Source organism: Amphiprion ocellaris, chromosome 19, assembly GCF_022539595.1.
Source record: "Amphiprion ocellaris isolate individual 3 ecotype Okinawa chromosome 19, ASM2253959v1, whole genome shotgun sequence".
In the NCBI taxonomy this organism is placed as follows: domain Eukaryota; kingdom Metazoa; phylum Chordata; class Actinopteri; family Pomacentridae; genus Amphiprion; species Amphiprion ocellaris.
This window is the reverse complement of record NC_072784.1, coordinates 7,009,680-7,035,929: the sequence shown is the minus strand read 5'-3', so window position 1 is coordinate 7,035,929 and position 26,250 is coordinate 7,009,680. Positions and strand designations below refer to the sequence as shown.

At 39.2% G+C, this 26,250-nt stretch overlaps 1 protein-coding gene across 2 annotated transcripts; it reads left to right on the top strand.

Moving 5' to 3' along the window:
- Window positions 1-666: 666 nt before the first annotated feature.
- Window positions 667-26,250, top strand: triobpb (TRIO and F-actin binding protein b). Of its 2 annotated transcripts, XM_035958570.2 has the most exons (17): window positions 667-985; window positions 1,305-1,483; window positions 1,896-4,002; window positions 4,778-4,895; window positions 5,339-5,410; window positions 13,699-13,755; window positions 14,411-14,479; window positions 14,668-14,757; window positions 15,048-15,157; window positions 17,519-17,960; window positions 20,132-20,375; window positions 21,315-21,426; window positions 23,278-23,437; window positions 23,872-23,964; window positions 24,639-24,725; window positions 24,902-25,106; window positions 25,245-26,250. In XM_035958570.2, the coding sequence occupies exons 2-16, from the start codon at window positions 1,393-1,395 to the stop codon at window positions 25,061-25,063; spliced, it is 4,014 nt and encodes a 1,337-aa protein (XP_035814463.2). In that variant the 5' UTR covers window positions 667-985; window positions 1,305-1,392; the 3' UTR covers window positions 25,064-25,106; window positions 25,245-26,250. The 2 variants fall into 2 exon arrangements, with proteins under 2 accessions (XP_035814463.2, XP_023148852.2); XM_023293084.3 differs by lacking the exons at window positions 667-985; window positions 1,305-1,483; window positions 1,896-4,002; window positions 4,778-4,895; window positions 5,339-5,410 and adding an exon at window positions 9,480-9,858.

Genomic DNA, 26,250 nt, shown 5'->3' with positions numbered 1-26,250 from the left:
AATGCAGACAGTATTAAGCACAGTTAGTGAGATCATATGTGAGTCTTTGCTACTTGTAAGTAAAAAAGAAAAGGTCAGAGAATGAGAGGTAGTGACGTGAAGCAGGGTGGCAGTAGTGGCTCCTATTATAAATTAATGAAGCTGGATCACTTACTGCCCTCTTGGGAATCACTTGTAATATTAGAGGTGCAACGTACAGAAAGGATGGTTATGATTCTGTACAGTATTAAAACTGTCACAACTTCTGCTACTGTCTATCCATTCTGCTTCTGTGACACTGTTAAGTGGTGACACTCATAGTTACTCATTTCTATTGTATGTTGAACTGTACTACTATAGTTCCCCTGGTATCTTACCGGTAGTTTCCTCGAGGTTGTAGGGATTAATGCCATTTTATGACATTTACAGGCAGTTTTAGATCCTCTTTTAAGACAGGGTGGTTCAAGAGAAGGTATTATGGCAAGAAAAAAAAGTGCTAAAGTATTAATGAGGAAAGCCGCGAGCCAGGTCGAGTTACAGAGGTGTAACCCTAATCGAACAGCAGACTGAACATGTGAGTGTTTCTCAGAGAGGACGGAGGGGACAGACACTATTCATCGAACCCTCGATTCTAGGAGGTGAAGCTGGGCAGAGAGGTCTAGGACTGTTATGTGTAACATGTAAGGTCACTCTTCTGTAAGAGGAATCATATTCACTCTTTGGCAAGCACCGCTTTTGTTTATACACACAGCCATTGTCAAGAGTGGCGTCAGTACTTCTTTGATTGTGACTTGGAGGGAGATGGAGTTTGCCGGGACGCTGTGATTGGCCGGTGTCTTTCCTTGTCAACCTATCAGGAGGATTCTGACGGTCTGTCGGTGGTGAGCAGCTACTGTGGTGTCAATGGAGGTCGTCTGGGTTATGAGGAGAGCTCTTTGTGCATCCTGAGCCCCGACTGTGAGCTTTATATCTGTGACGGCGACGACGACGACGACAGCACAGACAGGTAAAGATACTGGATGGTAGGAGTAAGACATTTAGGAGAGCCAGAAAGGTAACTTAACCCAACCCTAACCTTAGACCAGAATATGCATTTTAAGTGTTTCAATATGCTAGATATAGTAAGCAGCAGTGTGTAGTATGTAGTCCTGTTTTCTCATGTTTTTTAGTTTACTATATTCTCTGACCTGTAACTTTTCAATAATGTACAATTCATTTCTTTGTTGCTCTATGATATGTATTGTACTACCTCCTCTTTGGCTCTCAATCTCTCACCTTCCTACCTCTGCTCTCGTCATTCTTCTCCCATCTCCTCTTCCACATAGCTGTCGTGACCAGAGTGACTACCAAGAGTTCAGCGGCTCTGTCAGTGCAGAGGACGATTACCTGCCAATACGTTCAACCAAACTCAGCATGACCCGACTTGACCCTCCACCTCACCGACCCAACCCTCGGGCCTGGATGGATGAAGCTCGAAGCAGAGATGGCTTCAGCAGACGCTCAGGTACCTGACCTATTATATGGTTTTGTCAATTTCTTGATAGAGGTGGTTTATTACAAAGAGCTGAAAAAGATGCACAGTTTTGTAGAAATGTATTAAGGAGAAGGACAAATGGAGCACCTGAACTCTTATTTTAACACATGTAGTCCTAAATATTCCGTGCTGCAGTAGACTGAGTCTTCAGTAAACCTATGACTTACAGCATTTGACCAATCTATATCCAATTACAGCAGAGGTGTTCTTTACTTGGCAATACTATTTGCTGTCACCAGCTGAGGTGTCCAAGAGCAATTATCAGTAATACAATATAGCTAGGTTTGTGTCAGGAAACCTCAGGTAGTTCCTCAGTGGTTGAACTTTGATGTGAACATCTCTTATTTCTGTTATCTCACATTCGTTCTATTTCTGTCTTCAGAGTTAAAAGAAGACAGAGAGAGGCGTGAAAGTGGCTACTTCTCCCTGGGAAGGGCAGCAGGCGCCCGTTCTCTTCAGGATAGCAGCCCACCTGCTCCTTTCCGCCATTTTGAGAGAGGTCATCCCATCTTCAACAGCAGAAACGTTGAGCCCAAAGATACCATCCCCTTCAGAAATCCTAATCTTGGTGTGGCCTCAGAAAGGCCGATTCCAGAGAATCTGAATGAGGAGCTGCCTGTGGAAATTCCTCCTGACCCTTATGAAATTGCAGTTGAGGTTGAGGCACAAGTTGGCCCTCGCTCTCCAAGCCCTACTCCTTTTAAGATAGCAGAGTCGCTGGCCACAAGTTCCCGAAAGGGTTTCAGCACCTCATATGGCAGAGGAAATCCACCTTCTCACAGCTCTTCCTATCAACAGTCAGGGCGTTATGATTCCTCAAGGCAAGGCTCAGCTCTTCAATCTCGCTCTTCCTCTCCATCACGTGGAAACTCACTATTTAGGCGCAGTGAGTCCACTGCTTCACTAAGCAGGCATAGCTTTGATGGTGGAGGGTGGTCTAAAGGGACAGAGTCAGGATCTAGAGGCACCTTGCAAGGGACACATGGGCGACGTGTTGAATCTGGGACTCTTCCAAGAAACTTCAAATCATTTGCTAGTCCAGTCAAATCCCAATCCAGCACGATATCCAATTTTAGGGGTGCCTTGCGGAAAACAGAAGAAAATGGGTCTTTAAGCGGTCGGCATGGTGACAGCAGAAGCTCTTCTCCGTCGAGGAGGGAATATAAGTCTTTCGGCCAAATGTCTCTTCGCAAAGCTGTAAGCACTACTAGTGTATCACATGGACATGGTAGCAGCAGTCGTACTGCCTCTCCATCTCGGAGAACTTCGGATAGTTTGCGTGACAGACACAGTTTCTCACCAACAAGGAATAATTACAGCTCATCTAGCCAGTCAATCCTTCGTAAATCTGAATCAGTTTTGTCTTTAAATGGACGTAGTCACCATGGACGCTGTGGCTCCCCCATAAGAGAAGGTTATGATATTGAAAGCCAGACTCTGCTGCGTAACCCAACAGCAAGAAATGGACTGAATGATCAAGAACATGAAGTCCCCACCGTGTCCCCATCTAGACGAGGCTATGACAAACCAAGTCAATCAATACTCCGTAAGACCGAACCAAGTACTGCTAGTGGCAGCCGAGGTCGGGACAGCCGTTCTTCCTCCCCTGGAAGGAGAGCCTATGAAAACCCTTCCCAGTACCAACTTAAGAAAACAGACACCAGTGGTTCATTACATGGTCGTAGCCATGAAAGTCGTAACTCTTCCCCTTCAAGGAGAAACTACGAACCTCCTTCCCAGTCTCTACTGCGCAAGTCTGAATCTAACAGTTCAGTCAGAGGTCGTGACAGCCACAGTTCAGTGGCTGTAAGAAAAAGTTATGATGTTCCTGACCAACGTGTGCTACGCACATCAGAAATTGGCACTTCCTTTAACAGCAAGACTCAAGTCAATCGCAACTCCTCTCCTTCTAGAAGAGGCAACCATGACCCGCCAGGCTACTCAATCCTCAGAACTGCCTCTAATGGAGACTCCAGTCATTCCTTTCAGAGAAAAAACACTCACAGTGAGGCAAAACCTGACTCCAGTCGCTCACCACACTCGTGGAGGGAATCAACTCATTCCCTCCGCAGCTCTTCATTATCTCGCTCTGCTTCACCCTCTCGACACGCCACAAATGGCAACAGAACTGCTTTTGTCACCTTGGAAAAACCCATGAGCTCTGGCAGCATCAGATTGGCTGATGGTAGACATAGCCGTGAGGATTACTACTCCTCTTCTCATGACAAGAGGTCCTCATACCATGCATGGAGCCCATCTCCTTCACCTCAGATTCAGTTGCAGAGGCACACCTCCTCACAAAGCTCCATGGAGTCCTCAGAGTCGGGCCAAATCTCAATGGGGTCCACAGGACGGAACAGAGAGGAGTACGCCATGATGGCTGACCTGCCAAAGGCCAAAATGATCCATCAGAGGGAGGGTCCGGGCCACATGGGACGACTACAGAGCCAGCAGCCTGTTCGGAGACAGGAGCTCTTCAAACCAGCCAGGTCAGACTCCCATTACCACCACAAAACCTGTGGAAGGATATCTTCTAAAAACTGCCAAGAGTATACCATTTATCAGAGCCATAACAGAAAGAACCACTGGATTTTAAACTTTCCAACAGTGTTTAAACTAATTATCCATGACATGCAATTACATAAAATTAACAAAATCTAAGCTTAAAATGGATATTTCATCAAAACTGCTTTAGTCTACATATCTTGTTTTAAAATACTCCAAAAAAATAAATGTTTTGCCCCAGATCCAGTGAAAAAAAAAAAAAAAGATATGCACTCCTCAGTGTAATTGAGAAGATATGACTGACTCAGCTGTAGACTATTTGGCTGAACTGCAGACTGTGTTTGCAGAGCAGATGGGAGACAAGTCAACAAATCATTAAAATAAATGTAGCATGGCTCAAAAAGACTATACAAAGAAGCAAGTTGTTGGAAGATACATTCAGTGTGGTGAAATATCTTTGTAAGTGCAAAGAAGTGTGAGAAAATGGAAATAGTAAAGTTTCTATAGTATTTCTATAGTATATAGGGCCACCATTTTTTCCAGTATGGTTGACACCTGTGGGCACTTGAAAGATGTTGGACGTGTTGATTACAGGTGTAGGAGTTTATGTTAACTGAGCATTTGTTGTGTGGTAATATTGGTTATCACACAAAATGATCCAAAATATTTTCCAAGTATGTTTTTTTTTTCTTGTACACCATCAGATTGGATGAATTTGATTAGATCGGACACACTGATAACCTGTTTGTTCTGTTTCAGCCACTCCCTGAGCAAGTTTCCCTCCAGAGAGTGGTTAGATACGGCGGATACTGACAGAGAATGGCACTACGGTGGCGGTGGACATCTATCTCGAGCTCACTCCTCCACCTCATTACAGGTAGGCAGGTTGGAGCAAAATGCCAGTGTTATGAAAGGATGGAAAACATTTGGTAAGATTAGCTTCTTGATTCAGGCATCCAAAACCGTGTTCCATTAGAGGGAATTTGATGAAACCTTATGTTACTGGGGGGAAATACAACCTCAATGGGATGTTTCAAAGCACAGAGTGGCAACAGTACAGGGAGGGCTGGGAACAGGGCGTTAAAACCCTACAATGGTATGTGTACTGCATTAAGTACCTTTTCCCCTGCACGATATAATCCACGAGTGCAATTGTGCCCTGCGGTTTCCACCTGCCTACTATGTTAATGCTTAACTACATCTTCCACATACCACACATCACATTTGAAAAAAAAAAAAAAAAGTCTGTGGATGTGAGGTTTCTACGTTTGCGCAGTCAGATATTGATTATCCTCCTAACTGCAAACTCCTTTTTTCCAGAGGTCTGGCAGTCCCACGGCAGATGAGGGCAGTTCTTGGAAAGGTAATCATCACAGATCGGAACAAATGCAGGTATGTCATATCCCCAATCTGTCTTCTCTTATTATACTGTATGTGCTGTAAGCTGAAACAACCTCACATCTGCTGTGCCATATGGAGTATGATGTTCAACAGTTTTTTTTTGTTATCACTAATATTTGTGATGCTTGTAATAAACCTGTAGTGCACACAGATCAATGCGAGTTTACTGCCGTTCAGCCTGTTTCAATAAATGGTATCTTTCTGTTACATATTTACCAACGTTCACACAGATCCTACCTGTAATTGTAAAGCTTTTAGATACTTGGCACTCTAAGGTGTCGGTGTATATCCATAACTACATTGCACACTCTGTTTAAATTCTTCTTTAATAGCTGGTAGTTGTGTCTGCGGGCTTCACCTACACCCTACAGTCATTTCATAAGACTGACTGAGCTTTGTCGATTGTGGTCTGCTGGGGCATGTGTTGAAATTCCTGGACTGAAACCAATAGCTACCGAGAGAGGATTTTGGAGGGGGGAGTGCCACTTTATTTGCAAGCCCGAAAGATTTTCAGGCAGGAAAATATGGCAAGTAAGTTTGTTCTGTATGTTCAGAAAGAAAGGGGATAACTAAACTTTTCCATGTCAGGATTTTATCAGGACTGAGACCATAGATTGAATAGTTGAATAGTTTTTTTCCATTTTGTTGCTTTTGTGGGCAGCGTTGGAGGAAGTATTCAAGTGTTTTACTAAAGAAAAAGTGCTAAAATACAAGTAAAAGTTGTGCTTTTAAAATGTTACTTAAAGAAAAGTGCAGTAAATTTACTTTAAGTATTATAAATAAATGTTCTTCATACAGAAATTTCTCTCCTGTTACTGTTATATACTTATATGTTATATCCTTAGATTATTATTACTCATGGATTCATGTAAAAGCAGGATTTTACTGTTGGAATTAGTGGATTAGTTAATTATTTTTCATTGTGAAATAGTCTGCTTTTCTTCTGCATTAATTGACTGATTTTTACGTTTGTAAAACTTCTGAAAATAGTCAGAAATTCCCAAAAGGGAACTTTTACAATATTTGTTTTGTCAACAACAGTCTAAACCTTAAAATAATGAAAAATGCGTTAAAATTATCACATTAATTACATTGCTAACTCATTTTCCGTCAATTCAGTAATCGATTAACTGACTAATTGTTTAAGCTGTACTTATATAAGCTGTCAAGTAGTTTTATTAATAGCACAAATAATATTTTAAAAGTTAAGCTTTGTGTCAAAAAATATTCTAATTTGTAACGTAAATTAAGATGTCAGATAAATGTAGTGAAGTAAAAAACACTATTTCCATTTGAAATTTAGAACAGTACAGCTAAAAAAGTGTTATGAAAAGAAAAATCAGGTTAAAAAGTATTGCAAAACACTTCAAGTGTGATACTATGAGCAAAAACATGGGTTGTTTTTTCATTTACTGGTAAATTTGAAGATTCTAGGATGTCTGTATCATGTCTTTTTCAGACAAAATACACATTCAGGTGTTTATCCTTTGACATTTTGTCTATTTGCGTCCATAGGTCTTAATTATAATACATATCTTTAAAGGCTGTTCTCTCAAAAAGGAGTTTTTCTTCTACTATCCAGATATGTTCACTGAAGCATACACCAAGCTTTTCAGTTTTATTTCTATCTATATCATTAAGGTTTAGAACATTGTATTCCTAAAACATGATATGAATGTATTTTCTGATTTATAGAGTGGTATAATGACATATCCAAAATCCCCTCTGTAAAAACATTTGACTTTAACATGCCAACAAAATGAAACAATAATTTCGAAGCTGGCTTCATCCAGTGTATATATCAACCAAATATGTTTCATGCAAGTCATTTAGAGGACCTTAATTAAAATCTGTTAGGGTGTACACATTATTTTGATGTGTTGTTTTGTCATAATAATGTTGATAATTGCATCAACTTAATACTGTGTGTCATTTTAACTATAATTACTGCTGTAGTTGATTTAAAACCTCATTTAAACTGAGGTAACCTAATGAAAATGGCTTGATAACTTCATTTTTCTTCACCTTAAGTCCAGGATTTCAAGTCCCCTCCTCTGTCCTAACATGTCTGGACAATTTCAGGTGATTAATTACAAAAATTCCAATAAGTCATTGTGGTTGAACATAGTTTCATTAGAAGTTGGAATAACTCCAAAAGATTGATACAAACTTGTTTTTGTGGAGCCTAAACCAGAAGTAATCTACCGAGTTATTGTTCAATAAATGATTCAGGGGACCTATTCTCATGACTTAATTAAAATCTGTTAGGGTGTACACATTATTTTTATGTGTTATTTTGGCATAATATTGTTGCATTAGCTTAATACTGTGTCATTTTAACTCTAATTACTACATTAGTTGATTTAAAACCTCATTTAAACTGAGGTAACTTAATAAAAATGGCTTGATCACTTCATTTTTCTTCACCTTGAGTCCAGGATTTCAAGCCCTAACATGTCTGGACAATTCCAGATGCTTTGTAAGAAAAAACTACCCGAAAAGCTTATTCCAATAACTCATTATGGTTGAACATAGTTTCATGAGAAGTTGTAATAACTCCAGAAGATTAATGCAAACTTTTTTGTTGTTGAGCCAGAAGTAATCAACCAAGTACGTTTCATGTATAAATAAATGATTCAGGGGACCTATTCTCATCACTGAATTAAAATCTGCTAGGGTCTACACATTATTTTAAAGTGGTATGCTGACATAATGATGTTGCTTTAGCTTAACACTGTCATTTTAACTCTAATCGCTACATTAGTTGATTTAAAACTTCATTTAAACAGAGGTAACTTAATGAAAATGGCTTGATAACTTCATTTTTCTTCACCTTGAGTCCAAGATTTCAAGTCCTAACATGTCTGGACAATTTCAGATGCTTTGTAAGAAAAAATACCTTGAAACTTATCCCAATAACTCATTGTGGTTGAGTATAGTTTCATTACAAGTTGGAATAACTCCAAAAGATTGATGCAAACTTGGTTTTGTTGAGCCAGACGTACTCAACCAAGTATGTTTCATGCAGTCATAGAGAAACAAATGATTCAGGGAATCTGTTTTCATCATTGAATTAAAATCTGTTAGGGTGTACAGATTATTTAATGTGTTACATTGATATATATTGCACCTGCTTATTATTCTGTGCAATTTAAACTCTAATAACTGCTTTAGTTGATTTAAAACCTCATTTAAACTTAGGTAACTTAATTAAAATGGCTTGATAACTTAATTTTTCTTCACCTTGAGTCCAGGATTTCAAGTCCCCTCCTCTGACCAAACATGACAATTTCAGATGATTATTAATACCTTGGAACTTATGCTAATAAGTCATTGTGGTTGAACATGGTTTCATTAGAAGTTGTAATAACTCCAAAAGATTCATGCAAACCTGTTTTGTGGAGCCAGAAGTAATCAACCAAGTGCGTTTCATGCACTCATGTATACATAAATGATTCAGGGGACCTGTTCTCATCACTGAATTAAAATCTGTTAGGGTGTACACATGATTTTGATGTGAAGTGTTGATATAATCATGTTGATAATTGCATCATCTTAATATTCTGTGCAATTTAAACTCTAATTACTGCTTTATTCGATTTAAAACCTCATTTAAACTGAGGTAACTTAATGAAAATGGCTTGATAACTTCATTTTTCTTCAGGATTTCAAGTCCTAACATGTCTGGACAATTTCAGATGATTAGTAAGAAAAAAATCCCTTGAAACTTATTCTAATAAGTCATTGTGGTTGAACATAATTTCATTGGAAGTTGCAATAACTCCAAAAGATTGACACACACTCTATGAAACGTGAACGAAACGAAATGAAATGATTTTTTTTTAGTGTAGTGATATCTGATGGTTAAAAATCCTACTCTATTCACCTGTAGAGTCTCAGTGTCAGTTAAATCCAGCTCTGATTGCAGTAATCATTACTGTAATATGTGATGAGGGGTCAGATGGATCCCCCTGCTCCTCCGGAGGCCCCGAACCCCGTCTTTATACACCCAGCTCTGGGGGAGGCTTGTTTTCTCAAACGGTCTTCGCGGATCCGCCCAGGAAGTGGCAGACGACAGGGCGAGAGAGCTGCGAGCGAACACATCCGACCGTGTTGCGCTGAGCTCCTCACAACTTGTCAGAAAGTTGAGGAGAAATTTTTAGTTTCGTCGTTCCGTGTTCGGTGGGATGAACGTACTTTCCCCTTAAGAGCGGCCCGACCGTCCCGTCTGCCGTGCACCGTGGCGGTCCGCTTGATTAAGTTAACACGGGCATGAATGGCGGGGTTTTATCTCGGTTCTCCTACCGTCAGTGTGCTGCGAGAAAGTAATCTGGGCTTTAGCTAACACGACGAGAGGAAAGTGGAGGGTTTTGTTTTCGCGGTTTAACGCTTCTTTTGTCTTTATTTTTAAACCCTTTCTGGATCCTGTTATCATGACGGTAAGCGCTTCGTTTTGGCTGCACCTTGAAAAGCCGTGTGTGTGTTTTTTCTCCTGTCTGTCACTTCTTCCTGAAATAATACATCTCAGATGAACTTTAGCCCAGGAGCTAGCCGTTTCAATAGCTCAATTTTTAGGCAAATGTTCGACTAATTCTTAATAAAGTTGAACGTTTGTTAGCTTTACGTAGCTAGCTAGTTTTAATGGGCTCTCGTGCGCTTGTTTGATTCGAGGGGTGTGTACGTTAGCTGCCGCTAGCTTAAAACTTTTTTTGTATGTATATGAATGTGTTACCTGTAAAGCAGTAAAAATTTGCACGTTTGCTTAGCTGCCATGTCCAAAAAGTTGTTTCCGAGCGTGGTACAGTTCCTCCTGTTTGCCCTTACATGTTTACAGTAGCAGTAAGGGTCATTAGCCAGTAGCTTGTACTGTATGTGTCAGTTTTTACAGCCAGCTGTGACACATGTTCCCCTGTTTGCACTCAGCCAACAACACCTGGCTGGTGTTTTTATTTAAAAAAAAAAAAAAAAAAAATCACCCAGACTGTACTGACTCTCCCCAAGCCGTTCAGGAACTATCATCACAATGAGCCGTGCATGAGGATACTCTTACTCACATTGTGCAGAAGATTCACCTATTTAACTAGGCCTAAAGGACAAAGCTCACCAGACAATGCTCCTTTATAATGACAGGAGTTGACTCAAACTGTCTCCGGTGTTGGTTGAAAGTGCCTGTGAATGAAACTGACATTGTGGTATTTCTGCCATAGGAAAAAAGGTTATCACCAGATGAGCAGGTTAACTATTTGTCCTGGCTTTATGGTTTGATTGAAATGCAAACAAATTAGTTGTGTCATGGAGTTTCAACAGTTGCTGCAGGCAAAGTACCTGTTTTTGGTCAGCATCATCCACACAGCTGACTTTCTTCTTTTTTGCAACAAAAATCTAATCAAGCTTTGTTGTCATTTAGCTGTACGTACAACACTAGTGCAGGCAAGATGAGAGTGTTTCTCCAGGATCAGTTTAAAGCTATTAAACAAACTCTACAGTAGAGAAAAAAACTTATGTAATCACACAACACACACATGCACACATCCCTAAGACTTTGTTTTACCAAATTGACAAAAATTGGCAGTTGAATTGTTATTAAATGTCCATACATCCTGTGACGTAAAGTGCACAACAGTTATAGTGACCTTGTGGGATGATAAATAATTTAAATACTGAAACTAAAAATACCAGAATTTAGGTTAAGGTGCAGAAGCATGTGCATATCCGGACCAGCACTCCAGCATTCTGACAGCTTGTGGAATGAAGCTTTTCAGTGTTTCTCGATTGTTTCTCTCTTATTTTGATGTGCACGAGTAAATAAAAAATAAAAGTCAACCCAGTTTTTCCAAGCAAGTATCCTGGGAAAGACAGGCTTCTCTTCTCACGTCATATGTCCTGTGATCTGGTAATTGTGCATGCCCACATCACAATGTTGATGCTCAAACGATTTATTATACAGCTTAATGTATGGAAAGTAGAACCTCTTTCTGCTGTGTCCTTTTCCTGACCCTGCTTATGGGCATACGTTGACAAGAAAATATGAATTTATGTTGAGATTTCACACATCACTTGTTGCTCAAGTAGTTTAGTTCATAAGCCTGGGCTGAAAAATTTTGGGAAAATGTCTAACTGTGATTTGATTTGCCATGTAATTTTAACAAAGCAACAAAAAAACATGGCAGTTTCAGTTCAGTATTCACTGTTTAATAGATGTTAAACATGTGTTGGAGCATTACCATCAAAAGTGTGACTGTCTCACAAGGACGACGGCATGAATTTGCAAATCAGTTGATACGACGGTAAAAACTGTGGATTGGATCTGCTGATATATTCTAAACTGAAGTCTTTGCACATCTCTAATTGCATTGTTTCTAATGGTAGTTTCAAGTTGAAGTCTGTTAGTTGTTCAGTCCAAATCTACACACTTTCTGTGAGACATTACAAAAGGATGGAAAAAAACAGTGATTGGTTACCTTTTCAGTCTCCAACAGTACCTTAAAAATGCCGCTGTTCAAAAAATTTCCTATTGTATTTATAGCTTCCATCTGATGATACAGCTGTTAGGTGTGATGTAAAATTATGACATGGTTTGTATATTGTATATAAAGATCCCCTCCAGTGAAAATCAAGTGTTTTTTTTTTAACCATGTCAACATTTCTATATTGTTTCTTTTTTTATGTATGTATGTATTAAATGTTTTAATATACTTGCAAAGTTTCATATTTAACAAACAAAGAAACCAACCCTATCAGCTTGTAAGGTGAGGCTTTCTGTATGACTGTTCTTCCACCGACTCAATGTCGGGCTGAATTGCTCCCAACATCACAACTTGCCGCTGTGTAGTGTAGAGTTGTTTTACTGTGTTTGAGAGGAGTCAGAGGTGAGCTGGTGTGCCAAGCTGCAGTGAATGTGGAGAGCTGGCTAAAGATGGAGCCAGGGACTTTATAGATCTGTATGTACTAGAGGAAGCAAGTGTGTAGAATTATATCAAAGATATTTTAAGACTTAAAACTATGCAACTCTGGGACACAGACATGAGTTTTAGTGTTTAATCAGTGACATTAAATGGTTCCCAATGTTTCCAAACATTGCATCATCTTTTATTAATAGCTCCCAAAAAAGTTTAGGTGGGGCTTATCAAATTTTTTCATACACCAAGGGCAGTTCTCAATACAATATTCCTTTTACATGGTCTGTTGGCAGTCATCAGACTGGAAAATTTGTTAGATTAAAAAAGATCAGTGGCACAGATAAACAGGATTAAAAAGAGAATAACGGGGTGGTACTGTGGCTTACAAAAACACCAGGTAGGGAGTATAAATACGGAAATGGAATGGTTAGAGATGACAGAAAAGACAGAGAAATTAACAGCTAAATAAATTAACAAGAAGTTACAGCTGACAGGAAAAAAACCTGATGGGAGTGAGGTCCGTTGGGAGGTGAGCTGACGAATCCAGAGGGATTTAAAAGTGAGGAATGCACATGCTGGTGAAAGAGAGATAAGCAAAGGGAGGAATGCAGGCTGGAAAAAGTTGCCTAATCTTAATCTGAGATCACCCCGTCTTGAAAAACCTGGCGCATGTTTTTCTCTTCCTGTCATGGTGTCGAAAGCACGGTGGTGCTCTGCTCAGCTGCAGCAGAGCAGAGCACCACCATGTTGTGTTGCAGCGTTGTGTAAACACTGTAGTGTTGAGATACCATATAGGTGACATTAGGCTTTGTTAAATGATCAGTGCATAGTATAAAAACAGCATTAAATGGTTTAGTCATCTAAATGTCTTCATGTTCAAAAAATGTATAAATAGAAACATCTAGCAGCGCCACTACTAAGCTTACCAGGCTCAGGTTAAGAAAAGCTCATTTCTCCACAATGGAAACTGATTTTTGACCATTGCGGCCAAATAAATCACCATTGTATTACTAGTGTCTGTTGTCTGCATGTGCAACAATACAAAGAATAAACATGTAGCGGTGTGGTGGTTTCTAGTTTCTCATTTCTTGGACACTCTTTGATATGGCCTAGTTGTGTGCTTTGCCCAGTCTGGGTGTTGTTTCATATGTTACACTGAGTCGCTTTTTTTTCTCTTCTGTCTGCTTCCTGTTCACTTTCTCAGTTTCTTTCTTCTCTGTAAAATCCATCCAGACTTGCAAGTGATAAAGGCGTTGCAGCAGAACGGCCTTGACTTTCACAGACACACAAAGTTCCTTCTTTCGAGTTCTGTTGCATTTTTTTTTGAAGCATCCAATTTAAAGTCGGTGAAGTTGACACTGTGTACTCTCTGCCTTGCAGCCTGACCTCTTGAACTTTAAAAAGGGATGGATGTCAAACCTGGACGACAGCGGGGAGGTAAAGTGCTGTAACGCCGAGTGTCTCACGCCGCTCTTCTCCCTCCTTCTTTACTGCCATCTTCCCCGCCTGCCTAGTTCCTAATGAGAAAGGTTGTGTGTAAGATGATAGCAGCAGATTATCCTTGTTATCACATTATTAACCTGGTGGCTTGAGGCACAGCAGGTGTCTCCTCTCTTTTAATGATATGCTTGAGTGAATGAGCTTCTCACTTCACACACCACATACTGTAAGTCTTCAGCTTACCACAGGGCCTTCCTGTTCCCTTGTGTTTGTCGGTTACTCTAAAAAAACAAAGGATAAATAAGCTGCAATTGGTGATTATTTTCATTCTTTATTAATTAATTTTGTCTTGATTAATGGATTAGTTGTTTGATCTATGAAAGTAACCCAAAGATATTCAGTTTGCTGTCATACAAGAGGAAAAAAAACCCCCAAAAATATTCAAAATTAAAAAGGTGGATCAGAGAATTTACATTTTCTTTCTTTAAAAACCTATCAATTGGCTGCAGATACATTTAAAAGTAATTGATCACGTGGTGCAGCTCTAAATATAATGGTCTGAGATCTTGTTATTGTTTTGATAGTTTTTATATTCAGACTTAAACGTTGCATTTCAGTCTTAGATTAAGTGAAATCTTTTTTGTTTTGTCAGTGGAAGAAGCATTGGTTTGTTCTGACTGATGCAGGCCTGAAGTACTACAGAGACTCAACTGCAGAAGAGGTATTTATCTTTCAATTTTTGCCATTTTCTTTGTCTGTTTGTTGCAAAATTCCGTAACTTTTCTGATAGTGTGATCCATTAAAGCAATCTGCACTGAGCGTTCCAAAAAAAAAAAAAACACATTGTATGTTTTAAATTTATGAGAACATGTGAGAGAAATTTGTCTTGCTCCTGTGTCATCTGTACAGAAAGACGACTTGGACGGGGAGATTGACCTTAAATCCTGCGTGAAGGTGTCAGAGTTTGACGTGGAGAAGAACTATGGCTTTCAGATACAGGTGGCTATCTGTGTTACAGGTCAAACTCTTATATCAGCTGTCTGTATGACTGATTTTCTTTATTGTATCCATCCCGTGTGGTCTTCCTTATCATCTTTAACCACACCTGCTCTCAATTTCTGCTTCATTTTCTTGTTTTTCAGTTATCACCACTCACATCTATGTCAGTATCTCCTCCACCTTGCTGTCAGTGTTTCTCTCTTTTAGTTTTACTGTATCTCCTCCATCTCATCCCAGTTCTGTTACATCTTTGTCTCCTTAACCTGTTTTTTTTTTCTTTTGTTCCTCAGACACGTGAGGCTGTGTTCACACTTTCTGCCATGACGGCTGGTATCAGGCGGAACTGGATCGAGGTTTTAAAGAAGTGCATACGGCCCAGCAGCTCTCCAGACCTCACACAGTAAGAACCTACAGAACTGTATCAATGTTTTTAGATTACAATGTATTTTACAGCCAGAAAGCACATTTTTGCCTGCTTTTTTAAACATTTTTATTTTTTTTTATCAGTTTTAACAATTTTCAGTGATGGGTACAATTCACTTGTGCACAATATTATCATTGTTCTTTTTTCAGAAAACGATTTCCCATCAAAAAAATGAAATAAACAGAAACATCTTTAAGAACATTAGGGAGTGACCCTTATGTTGTTTTTAAATTTTCAGACTCAAAATTAAATTGGGCTTGTTAATTGTTATATACGCAACCCATTTTTCCCAACATGCTACAAACCAATCTTGTTTTTGATTTATAAACGCTGTCATCTGGTCCATTTTATAAATATCCAGTGTTATATCCCACCATGCTGACATGGTGGGAATACCCTATGATAACCATTTCTTACTCACAACCAACAAAACACTCAGTAGATATTTATCCTTTTTTCTTCATTCCTGTGGTAAACATCCATGATAAATGATTTTTATTCCAAAAGGAATTACACATTTAAAAATGTCTTGCAGTGCTCCATGAACATCATTCCAATCCTGTCTAATAGGTGGGCAGTCCCATAGGATGTGAAAATGGTTTGGTCTCCACACTTCCTCCAACAGACAAGAGGAGTTCCATCACAGTGTGTTTGTTGACATGGGGTGATAAAGTATCTTATCAAGGTTTTCCATCCATATTCCTTCCATCTCTGTGAGTTTGTGCATTTCCACTGGAGTTCCCATATTGCAGTCCATTCTTCCTCTGATATAGTCTCCCTCCTTCTTTCTCCCACCCTGTGTATTCAGTGGAATGGCACTTATGATCCGTCACACATTTATCCAACATTGAAATTGGCTTCTTGTTTGTTTTCCCATCGTATGAATTTCTAAACAGTTTCAGTAAATCCATGTTGACCTCTGACATTGTATCTAGTTTTGTTTCTGACTTTTTTTGCATGCTTTACATGTTGGATACAGTTTTTTAAAGTCTTTTTCCAAGTTACAATGTTATATTTATCATTTTCTTTTATGCACAGTGCAGTGTGCGCAATAGTCACGTTGCAGGAAGTGGGATGTGAAGCGATGCGAATTACCTCAAACCTGCGACAATTTATTTCACTGCTTGATACAGAAAGAAAACATTTGTGATTTTTTTCCATGACTAATTTACAAGGGAAGTCTGTTGAGTAGAACATCATTTACTGCCTACTGTAGCCTGCATGTGAGAACATTAGAGAACATTGGTAAATTGTATTATCCATCAATAAGCAGCTGTTGGGCAAGTGAGGAGTTTGAAGTGTAGCTTTATTTACATTTTGCCTCAAGTAGATGCACTAGATTTAGATAAAGAAGAACCTTATTTTAATTTACGTGTATATTAGCGGGAATGTAGCACAACATGGAAGTGAAAGCAGTGCTCTAATATAAATAGAATTATTTAAATGTGACAGTGTGATATAATAATGTTGACTGAAAACAGGTCCTTTCTCTGGCCTTTTAAATGAACACTGAGAAGCTCTGTGTGATGAACGCAAAGTCACTTCTGAATGCCATCTGAGCAAAAAAAAAACTGTGGTGCTTTTGCCTGGGTTACACTGTCTAAGAAAAGTTCCAAATGGCTTCTTCAGCTTTAAAAAACACACAAAAAGGTATTTTTTTTATACACACACCTCCCTACAAAATCACCTCAATCAATCTAGAGTAATTATTTTCTTACAAGCAGTTTTTTAAGTCATCTAGGGAAAAAAATTCTGTATCTTTTTAATATAATACATAATGCAGAACAGCTACATATTGTAATGTCCATTTTTTCCAGTATTGTGAAACTATAGATTCTCTTTCTCACACCAAGACGTTGTTCACTGAAGTATATTGACATTTTGAAACATCATCTTAGATTTAGTTAGCCAATATTTAAAATACTGTCATTTAAATATCAGTAAAGAATACTTTTATTTGAATGCTAATCATTTGATGATGAGCTTCATAGTTCTTTTGGTACACTTCTACTAATTTCAAGATTGTTTGCACCTGCATTCTTGGATTAATCACTTCAGGTCTTGCTTTGGCTCTGCCTTGAATAAATACAGCTAGATAAGAGGCTGCTCCTTCAACTTAGCCCCTGAAGAATTTCATTCGCTTTGTACTTTCTGGATGACTCAAAGTTTATTCAATTATTTGGAGTAGTAATAAATGTTCTGTTTTTTTTAATGACTCACTGACAGCTCTGCCTTGAGAGTATTGATGGACTTATTCTTCCAAGAGATTAAAATATGATGTATGATTTATTAATTTGATGATTTATAAGTTAATAATTTGCGTCTAATCTTCTCTAGATTACCTGACAGCAGCAGCGACAAGGAAAACTCCCATTCTCGCTTTCTGCTGTCTTCCCGTCGCCCAACATCACGACATGGCGACGCCCCGTCAGACGTTCCAGCCTCCGCCCCTCCGACTTTACGTAGGTTTGACTATGTCGAGTTGTCCCCTGTTCCCGCCTCCTCCAGCCCTCTCCCGGCCAGTCAGAGAGAAGCAGGGGAGGGGCAGGGGAGAGAACATAGCCAATGGCAGGAGGAGAGGAGTACAAGCAGCCAGTGGGAGGCTTTGCTGTCCAGGAAGGACGGCGGCATGGGATCCAACCAAAGACTACGCATGGAAGATGAAATTGAGAAGAAGTGGGCTGAGTTTGAAAGAATGCCGTTAAAGGAGATGAGCTCCTCGCCACCAATGGGATTACGGTCTTCCAGCCAATCAGCCAGTGAGGCGCTGCAGAGGGAGGTAGTGCGTGGAGATGATTTTCCAATTTGCAATTTAAATAATATGCAAATTAACCCTTCATCTACATCGATGAAGTCAAATAATTCTGTCTGCTTTTTAACACTTTTACTACTCTGACATGTACACTACCATTCAAAATTTTAAGGTCACTTAGAAATGTCCTTATTTTTGAAAGAAAAGCATTTTTTTCCAATAAAGATTACATTAAATGAATCAGAAACAGTCTAGACAGTCTAGACATTGTTAATGTGGTAAATGACTATTCTAGCAGGAAACAGCTGATTTTTAATGGAATATCTCCATAGGGGTACAGAGGAACATTTCCAGCAACCATCACTCCTGTGTTCTAACGCTACATTGTGTTAGCTAATGCTGTTGAAAGGCTCATTGATGATTAAGTTTGAGTTTTCATGGAAAACATGAAATTGCCTGGGTGACCCCAAACTTTTGAACGATAGTGTACATACTCTTCAGCAGTGTTTTCCATCTGAAATCATGTGCAGGGCGCAGACATACATCTGTGCAGATTCTCAGTCATCCAGGTTATAGTAACTGTACGTGCTTCACTAGAAGGCAGCTGGACTTTTTGCTTGAAGAGGGATGACTCAAGGTGTTAATGGTGGTGAAACTGTCAGGAGAGAGGTGTCATGATTGTATTTTAAGTATCTGATAAGTGGTGTCAGAAGCTCCCTCTTCTGTTTAGTGATGAAACACCAAGAGGTATGTCTCACCTCGAGTCTTGTTTTGTTAAAGAGCCCTGAGCCATTTGATTTTGGGTTGAGGCGAAATGCGTGGGACTCACTAAACCAGTAAGTTGGAACTGAAGAAGCCTCTTGGATAAGAGGTTTTTAGGACCCAAAAAGTGAAATCAGGTTGCCTTCTACAGAAACATGGAGGATATGCAGTTGGAGGTTTAAAGATTAAAAGCAACAATTCATGATTGGAATAAGAATCCAGATAGTAATATGGAAAATGCTACTGAAAGTCCTGTTTGCTCTTTTTCTGCGTGTTGTGCTGTGCATCTTGGTTTGAGTCTATGTTTCCACTCCAGCATATTACAAAAACCCTGGGCTCCAGGCTAACCTTTTCACTGGTAGCAGCGGTGAGACCAAGAGAAAGTTGGTCGCACCTCCCTGCTTGTCACAGGCAAATCAATAGACACTGCAATTTACCATTGTTCCCCCAACGCCCCACATTGCAGGCTGCAGTAGCTGCGGTGCTCAGACAGGCGTGTGACCAAAAATTATTTTGAAAAGAGTTAAACTTGGGCTTTATGATGTTAGATTTGTCCAAGAAGAAACAGTGATTTTTTTTTTTCTACATGCGGGAATAACAACGCATGTATGTGCGCTTCGCACTTCATGAGAAGACCTCCTTTTCCAAAACATGAATACTGCAGTACACCACAGTTCTAGAAATACTACTTTCAACCACTGTGGTTGACACAGTAACTGCCTGTGCCGGTTAGAGTGACACCAATACAGCTCAATGATCATCATACACCAGCACAATACGACCAATTGAAATTTTAACTCGCACACTCTCAAAAAAAAGTCGCAAATCCAACCATTTTGGTCGCAGTCTGGAGCCCTGCATATAAACTACCGTTCAAAAGTTTAGGGTCACTTATAAATGTCCTTATTTTTGAAAGAAAGGCATTTCTTTTCTATGAAGATAACATTAAATGAATCAGAAATCCAGTCTAGATATTGTTAATGTGGTAAATGACTATTCTAGCTGGAAACGGCTGATTTTTAATGTAATATCTCCATAGGGGTACAGAGGAACATTTCCAGCAACCATCACTCCTGTGTTCTAATGCTACATTGTGTTAGCTAATGGTGTTGAAAGGCTCATTGATGATTAGAAAACCCTTGTGCAATTATGTTAGCACATGAATAAAAGTGTGAGTCTTAATTGAAACCATGAAATTGGGTGACCCCAAACTTTTGATCGGTAGTGTACCTCAAGACAGGATGAAAGAGGTTTAAGTTCAAAAACTCTAAACTTTAAGCACACAAACATCAAGTGTAAGTGTTTGGCATCATTAGACTGCCTGGATTAAAACAATAGCTTAAGCAGATGTCGCATTAAACTGCTATGTTCATCAGCTTTGGCCCCCTAACCCTGTCGCTCAGTGGACTTTACCTCCGTCATCCGTCTCTTCTCAGGTGGCGTCACTGAGGCAGCAGCTGGAGCAACTACAACGGGGGGGAGTAAGGGGAGGGAGAGGCGGAGGAAGCGTGCAGGGCGGCTGCGGCCCCGAGGCACCCTGCGGCCGCAGCCTGGCAGCCATGGAGCGCGCTCACCGGCAGGCGCTGGAGGAGCTACAGAGGCAGCATGACCGCCAGATGAAGGAGCTGGAGACCGAGAAGGACAGGCTGTTGCTGGAGGAGACGCAGGACACCGCACGAGGTCGGTCGATCGCACGAAGTCAAAAAGAAGGTCAACTAAATAATTGTGGAGTTCTGTGAAGATGGCGACAGTTTCCATAATTTAAAGAGAGAAAAAACATACAGGTTTAATTGTAACTTTTAGTGAACCATTAATTGAACTGTCACTGACTAGGTCATATGATGAACTGGGTTGGAGTTTTTCCTGCTTCCAACATGCCAACATCAAGAACTTATTGTTTACTTGCTTCTTAATGTGTGGATTGTAAACAGAGACATTGTGTTATTCCCCTGAAGTTCCAGTGGTTTTAATGTTGTAGCTGATCGTAAATATATATGTATATATGTATTTTAATCTCACAAAATGCATACACTACTGTTCAACAGTTTTAGGTCACCCAGGCAATTTCATATTTTCCATGAAAACTCACACTTTTATTCATGTGCTAACATAATTGCACAAAAGTTTTCTAATCATCAATTAGCCTTTCAACACCATTAGCTAACACAATGTAGCATTAGAACACAGGAGTGATGGTTGCTGGAAATGTTCCTCTGTACCCCTATGGAGATATTCCATTAAAAATCAGCTGTTTCCAGCTAGAACAGTCATTTACCACATTAACAATGTCTAGACTGTGTTTCTGATTCATTTAATGTTATCTTCATTGAAAAAAAACTGCTTTTCTTTCAAGAATAAACACATTTGTAAGGGACCCCAAACTTTTGAACGGTAGTGTGTGCAGTTGATGATATGCTTGTTTTAAGCCATATCCACCTACTCTGTATAGATTCTGTCTTTTTTTTTTTTTAAAGTACGTAAGGTTGTGAAAATATTTTGATGTTTGTACTGATTTTTTTTATGATGAGTTGTTTTCAGGTGGTTTCTTTTACTTTCCCCAATGAGAAACACCTTGATGTGCTATTATCATTTAGTTGTATCATGTTGTTTATGTTTCAGTGATGGAGGCTTTGAAGAAGAAACACAGAGAGGAACTGGAGAGAGAGGTAGAGAAAGTGAAGAGGCTGAGCAGCGGGGTACTAGACTCACAGTCTTTGCGAGCCCAACAACAGTAAGTAACTTCAACTCAGTCAGTGTGACTGACGTACAGTATAACGGCTACCCAGATAGCTGTGGGCATAGGAAACAGCTCTTCATGTCGGCTAGCTTTATGCAAAATACATCGAGAAATGTTCAACAGAAACGGCATCAATTGCAGAAAAAATGGTAGTTGAAATCAGGGATAATGAACAGAAGGGTTAAACTGTTGAAATTCTACACAGCATGCTTGCACCAGACATGATATTATGAAGTCTATCCCAGGTCCTCGGATAGATATCTGATTTCTTTCCCTCAGCGTCTCTGAATTCACAGTTAACTATTCACCTGAACACTTTATGGGGTTGTATATGGTGTCATTGAAATTCTTGACCCTCAAAACATGTGGCCAGTCATCACCTTCTCTCTGTTATCGTGTTTGCTTCACGAGATATGACGGAAAATACACAATTTGTTTATGGCAACAAGAACATCACCTGGACTACCAACGAGTTCGTAAACCGCAGCGTTGTCTTGTGTAAGCCTTGAACGTGAATTAACCCTCGGTGGTAGTTTGGCCCCTCGGTCTCAGTCAGTACAGGTCAGCTTCGGTAATTTATGTGAATAGGTCTCTTGTGCTTTTAAGTGGGGAGCTAGCTGGCCACAAAAGGCTCTTCTGTGAAATAAAAGGTTGATTTTGCAGACTGCACAACAAGCCCGGGTTCTTTGTTGAGGCGAGGCCATTACCGCAGCAGCCACTGGGTCCTGTTAGGCACTTCAGGAATGTCGAAGAATTTGGTCATGGATTAGTTTTCTTTTGTAAGCTTCATAAGGCCTTTGACACAGACTGTCTCAGTGGCTGCAACTGGAACCTGCATTTTAGGGCTTATGCCTGTTGCCTCCTCTGCATTTTTCACGTTGCATTGCGCTTCCTTATTTTTGTTATTAGTTTAGAAGCAGTGAATAGGTTTTTGAACCACAGCAGGAAATATTTGGCTCTTGAAAGTGGAAAACACTTAACATGTTGCTGTTATTAAACATAATTCATACTTTATTATAATAATAGCGTAGTTTAAATGCGAGTGCAGAGCAGAAAAAGAAGCTCACTCTTGTCCCACTGGAGCACTGATGTGTCTAATTCTGAACTTAACTACTTTGTATGCTGATTTGCTGGGATTGCTGTTTTCTGTGTAATATCCTACAGTAAAAAGAAGGCAGACGGAGTTATTTTAACCCTCGTGTCGTCCTGCGGGTCAAAATTGACTAATTTTAAAGTTTGAAAATGTGGAGAAAAAAATATTTTCACAATGAAACTTCTGATGTCCACATTTTCAACATTTTTGGGAAATCTTTGAACATTGTTTGGTGGAAAAAAAGAAATGTTAAAAATGTTAACAACATTCACAAAAAAATCAACCAAAATCCAGTGAAATTCGCTGGATTTTGGTTGATTTTTATGTGAATGTTCTTAAGAAAATATTAGAAGTTTAACTGATATATATGGAATCACTTTAGATATTTGTAGGATTTTTTTGCAATATTTTTACTCATTTTTTGAAAATATTTACAAGAATGTTCTTGCCAAATTTGGGGGATTTTTTTTAAAATAAAACTTTTAAGGGAAACTTTTAAGGAATTATTGGAATTTTCCTCCAGAAGGGTTTGCAAATTTTCAGAAATTTGGGGAATTTTTTGCTGAATTTTTGGATTTTTTTCAGACAAGGAAACAATATTTTTTGGTGCTCGTAAATGAAGACAACAGGAGGGTGAAGTCTCTCATCTGCTAGATTTGAAATTGCATCATTGCACTTGTTAAATCTGTCTTTCAGTTTGTAAGGACCCACCCTAAGCATCTTCATGTTGTGCTATCTACCTTTTGCTGCAGGGCAGAAGCTCAAGCCTTGCAGAGAGAACTGTCTGGACTGTCTGAGCGCTACTCCCAGAAGTGTCTGGAGCTAAACCGAGCCGAGCAGAATAATGCTGAAAGAGAAAGGGAAATCAGCCGCAAGGAGAGAGATATGGAGCAGCTGAAAAAAGAGAACCAGGTGAGTTTGCAGATTTTTAAACTGTAGTCAGGCTACGAAGAAGAGGGATGCAAGCTTTCATATCAGGCTCAAGTCAAAATTAAAGATTTTGTTCCTTTTTTACACTGGCAGATGTAATTTTGACATGCAAGCATGGCATTTTTGGTGGTTGATATAATTATACATTTTTCATTTTAGAGTATTTTAGACGCATGGTCCTCGATTTAGTGTGACCACTCTGCCCCTCACTGGAACTTTGTGTTTAATAAGGGACAGGTGAGAGGGTGCATACAGTATCTGTTACTGATATGCTGCTGTTCTCTGTTTGGACAGTAAAGAAGTGTGAACTCTGCTGCCTAGCTGTATGAAAACTAGCAATCCATTTTTTTTTTCAAATGTATGCCAGCAAATGGTCATTATTTGAAATGATAAAGACAAAATATCTTCCCCTTCAGGACCTAAAGACCCGTTTGACAGAAGAGATCACCCGCATACGATCTACCATCACAGTTCACGGCTCAGAGGAGAGGATACCCTGTGAGCTGCAGGTAATAACTCTCTACTGTATACTTAAACTGACAGTAATCCTCTAAACTGGCAAACCTGTCCATCAAGTGGTGCTGAAGAAGACATTCTCAGCTTTAGTTTAACAGGGTGGTTTAGAGGGGTAACAGTATACTGTGATTTAACCCTCCTGTTGTCCTCATTTACGGGCACCAAAAAATATAGTTTCCTTGTTTGAAAAAAAAAAACCCTCAAAAATCAGCAAAAAAAAAAATTCCCAAATTTCTGAAAATTTGCAAAACCTTCAGAAAATTCCAATAATTCCTTCAAAGTTTCCCTTAAAAGTTTTATTTAAAAAAAAAAATAAATAAAATTGCCCAAATTTGGCAAGAAAATTCTTGTAAATATTTTCAAAAATATAATTAATAGTTTTAGTTGGATTACATGAAGTTAGTTATTACATACAATGTGATAAGTTTCACTGTCCAAATAAGTGTTTGCTTGTTTGTTCTTTGTAGTAAACAAATGACACTGATGTCACCAAGCCACTGAGTGTCGTTTCACTATTAAAGTTAACTTATACTCAAAGCCCAGTGTATTGTCTTAAATATGTCACAATATTTTCTATGCATTCTTGGGTTGTAAATATGTTTTTTCTGTGTGTTTTTTTTGTTTTTTCTTTGTCTTTAACAAAACACAATGTGTTGTTTTCCCCCAGGTTCTTCTTAGGATGAAAGACAACGAGATCGAGTACTTACACAAAGAGATCAGCTGTCTGAGGAACGAGCTGCAGTTTCTTAACTTGGTAATGTGTGTGTGTGTGTGTGTGTGTGTGTTTGCATGCGTGGGTTGATCTGTTAAAAGTCTTTTTAATTTCTTTTAGTGCAGCCTACGCTTTAACAACACCTCAGTTAACCGTCTCATTACCTGGAATCTGTTAGAAAATGGGTGAAAGTTCATCTCCCGCTCTTTGCTTTGCAGGAAAAACAGCTGGCCTGCGATCGATATGCCGAGGTGCACGAAGAGCTGAGCGGGATGAAAGGCCGAAACGAGCGAGAGATTCAGAGTCTTAAAGAGCACTTAAAGCTGGCAATGGCTGCTCTGCAGGAGGGGCAGAAGCTGGGGAACAGCCTGGACCACTGAGAGGCTGCTGCTGCTGCTGCTGCTGGTACTAATGCACTGGCAGGTGTGTACAGGCTGGGATAACCACCGCAATGTCATACTAATGTAGCCAACAAATAGCTGCCTCTATGGAGAGTTAGAGAGGCAGCTATTTGTGCAGTTTGTAATAATTTGTTCAGTCTTTTCTGTGTCTTTTTTGCAGGTGTGTCTCCACTTCAATGGAAGAGAGATGCAGAAAAACAGAGGAGATAAGTGTTGTTTCCAGCTGTGGGGACCTTGATCATGCCTTCGTTTTCAATCATTCTGCCAATGAACAGCGTAGAGTAGCCATTAGCTGGTTTCATTACACTGGGCCACACCGGATATATAAAACTGCACTTTTAATTATGTTTATTTTAGCTTTTTGCTTTTGTGAGTGCAAGCGTGTATGAGTACGCAATTGGTCCAAAAACTGGAATATTTGTTGAATGACCTTTGTTTTTTTCTTTTTTTTTTATCAGGTATTGTAGATAAGAGTTCATACTGTATCAGCTTTGGTAGTTGGATAAGCTTCTCATTGCCTCATGTCTGCTGCCTGAGACAGCAGCGGTCAGAAGAGCTACTGTCATTTCAGTTTCCCGTTGTACAGTTTTTCATGTCATGTTTACCTTGTCAAGATGGCACACTTTTTTTCCTAAGAAATGGGAGCTTTTCATTTGCTGTAATTATTATTTTTTACCTGGAAACAATTGTTATGCTCCATCTTCTATTTTATTTGTGAATACATATTTTTGGAAAAAAATATTTTGGGATTTAAACAGGACAAGACAGCAAAAATTCAAATTCCTTGTTGAATTGCAAATTGATCTATGATTGTGTAGAAGCAAATTCAGGCGCAGCTTTCTTTGGGATGCTTGTAAAAGCTGTTGGATGAATGTTGTCCCACATTACAGATGTCTTAATTTTTTTACCACGGTTGAGAACTCCCAAGCTTTAAGTCTCCCCTGATCTTTATGGGCATCTACAGTATGTGCCACGACCACGACGAATAACAAGTGTTGCATCAATGAGCCAATTTTTTTTATTGATAATATGTATTGTGATAAAATGACTTATCTACTTGCCTTTTGAAAACATTTTCATATTTAATGTACTGTAGAGCCTCGTGTCTTTTCTTTGTAAATTATACACTTTTTTTGCAATCAATTAAAAAAAGTCTTGCAGTAAAA

Bases quoted from the DNA above. Each gene is read 5' to 3' on its own strand.
- triobpb (XM_035958570.2), top strand. From the start codon at position 1,393: ATGACCCGACTTGACCCTCCACCTCACCGACCCAACCCTCGGGCCTGG. The intron at 15,158-17,518 runs GTAAGAACCTAC...AATCTTCTCTAG, and splicing joins AGCTCTCCAGACCTCACACA to ATTACCTGACAGCAGCAGCG. The intron at 17,961-20,131 runs GTAGTGCGTGGA...GTCTCTTCTCAG, and splicing joins GTGAGGCGCTGCAGAGGGAG to GTGGCGTCACTGAGGCAGCA.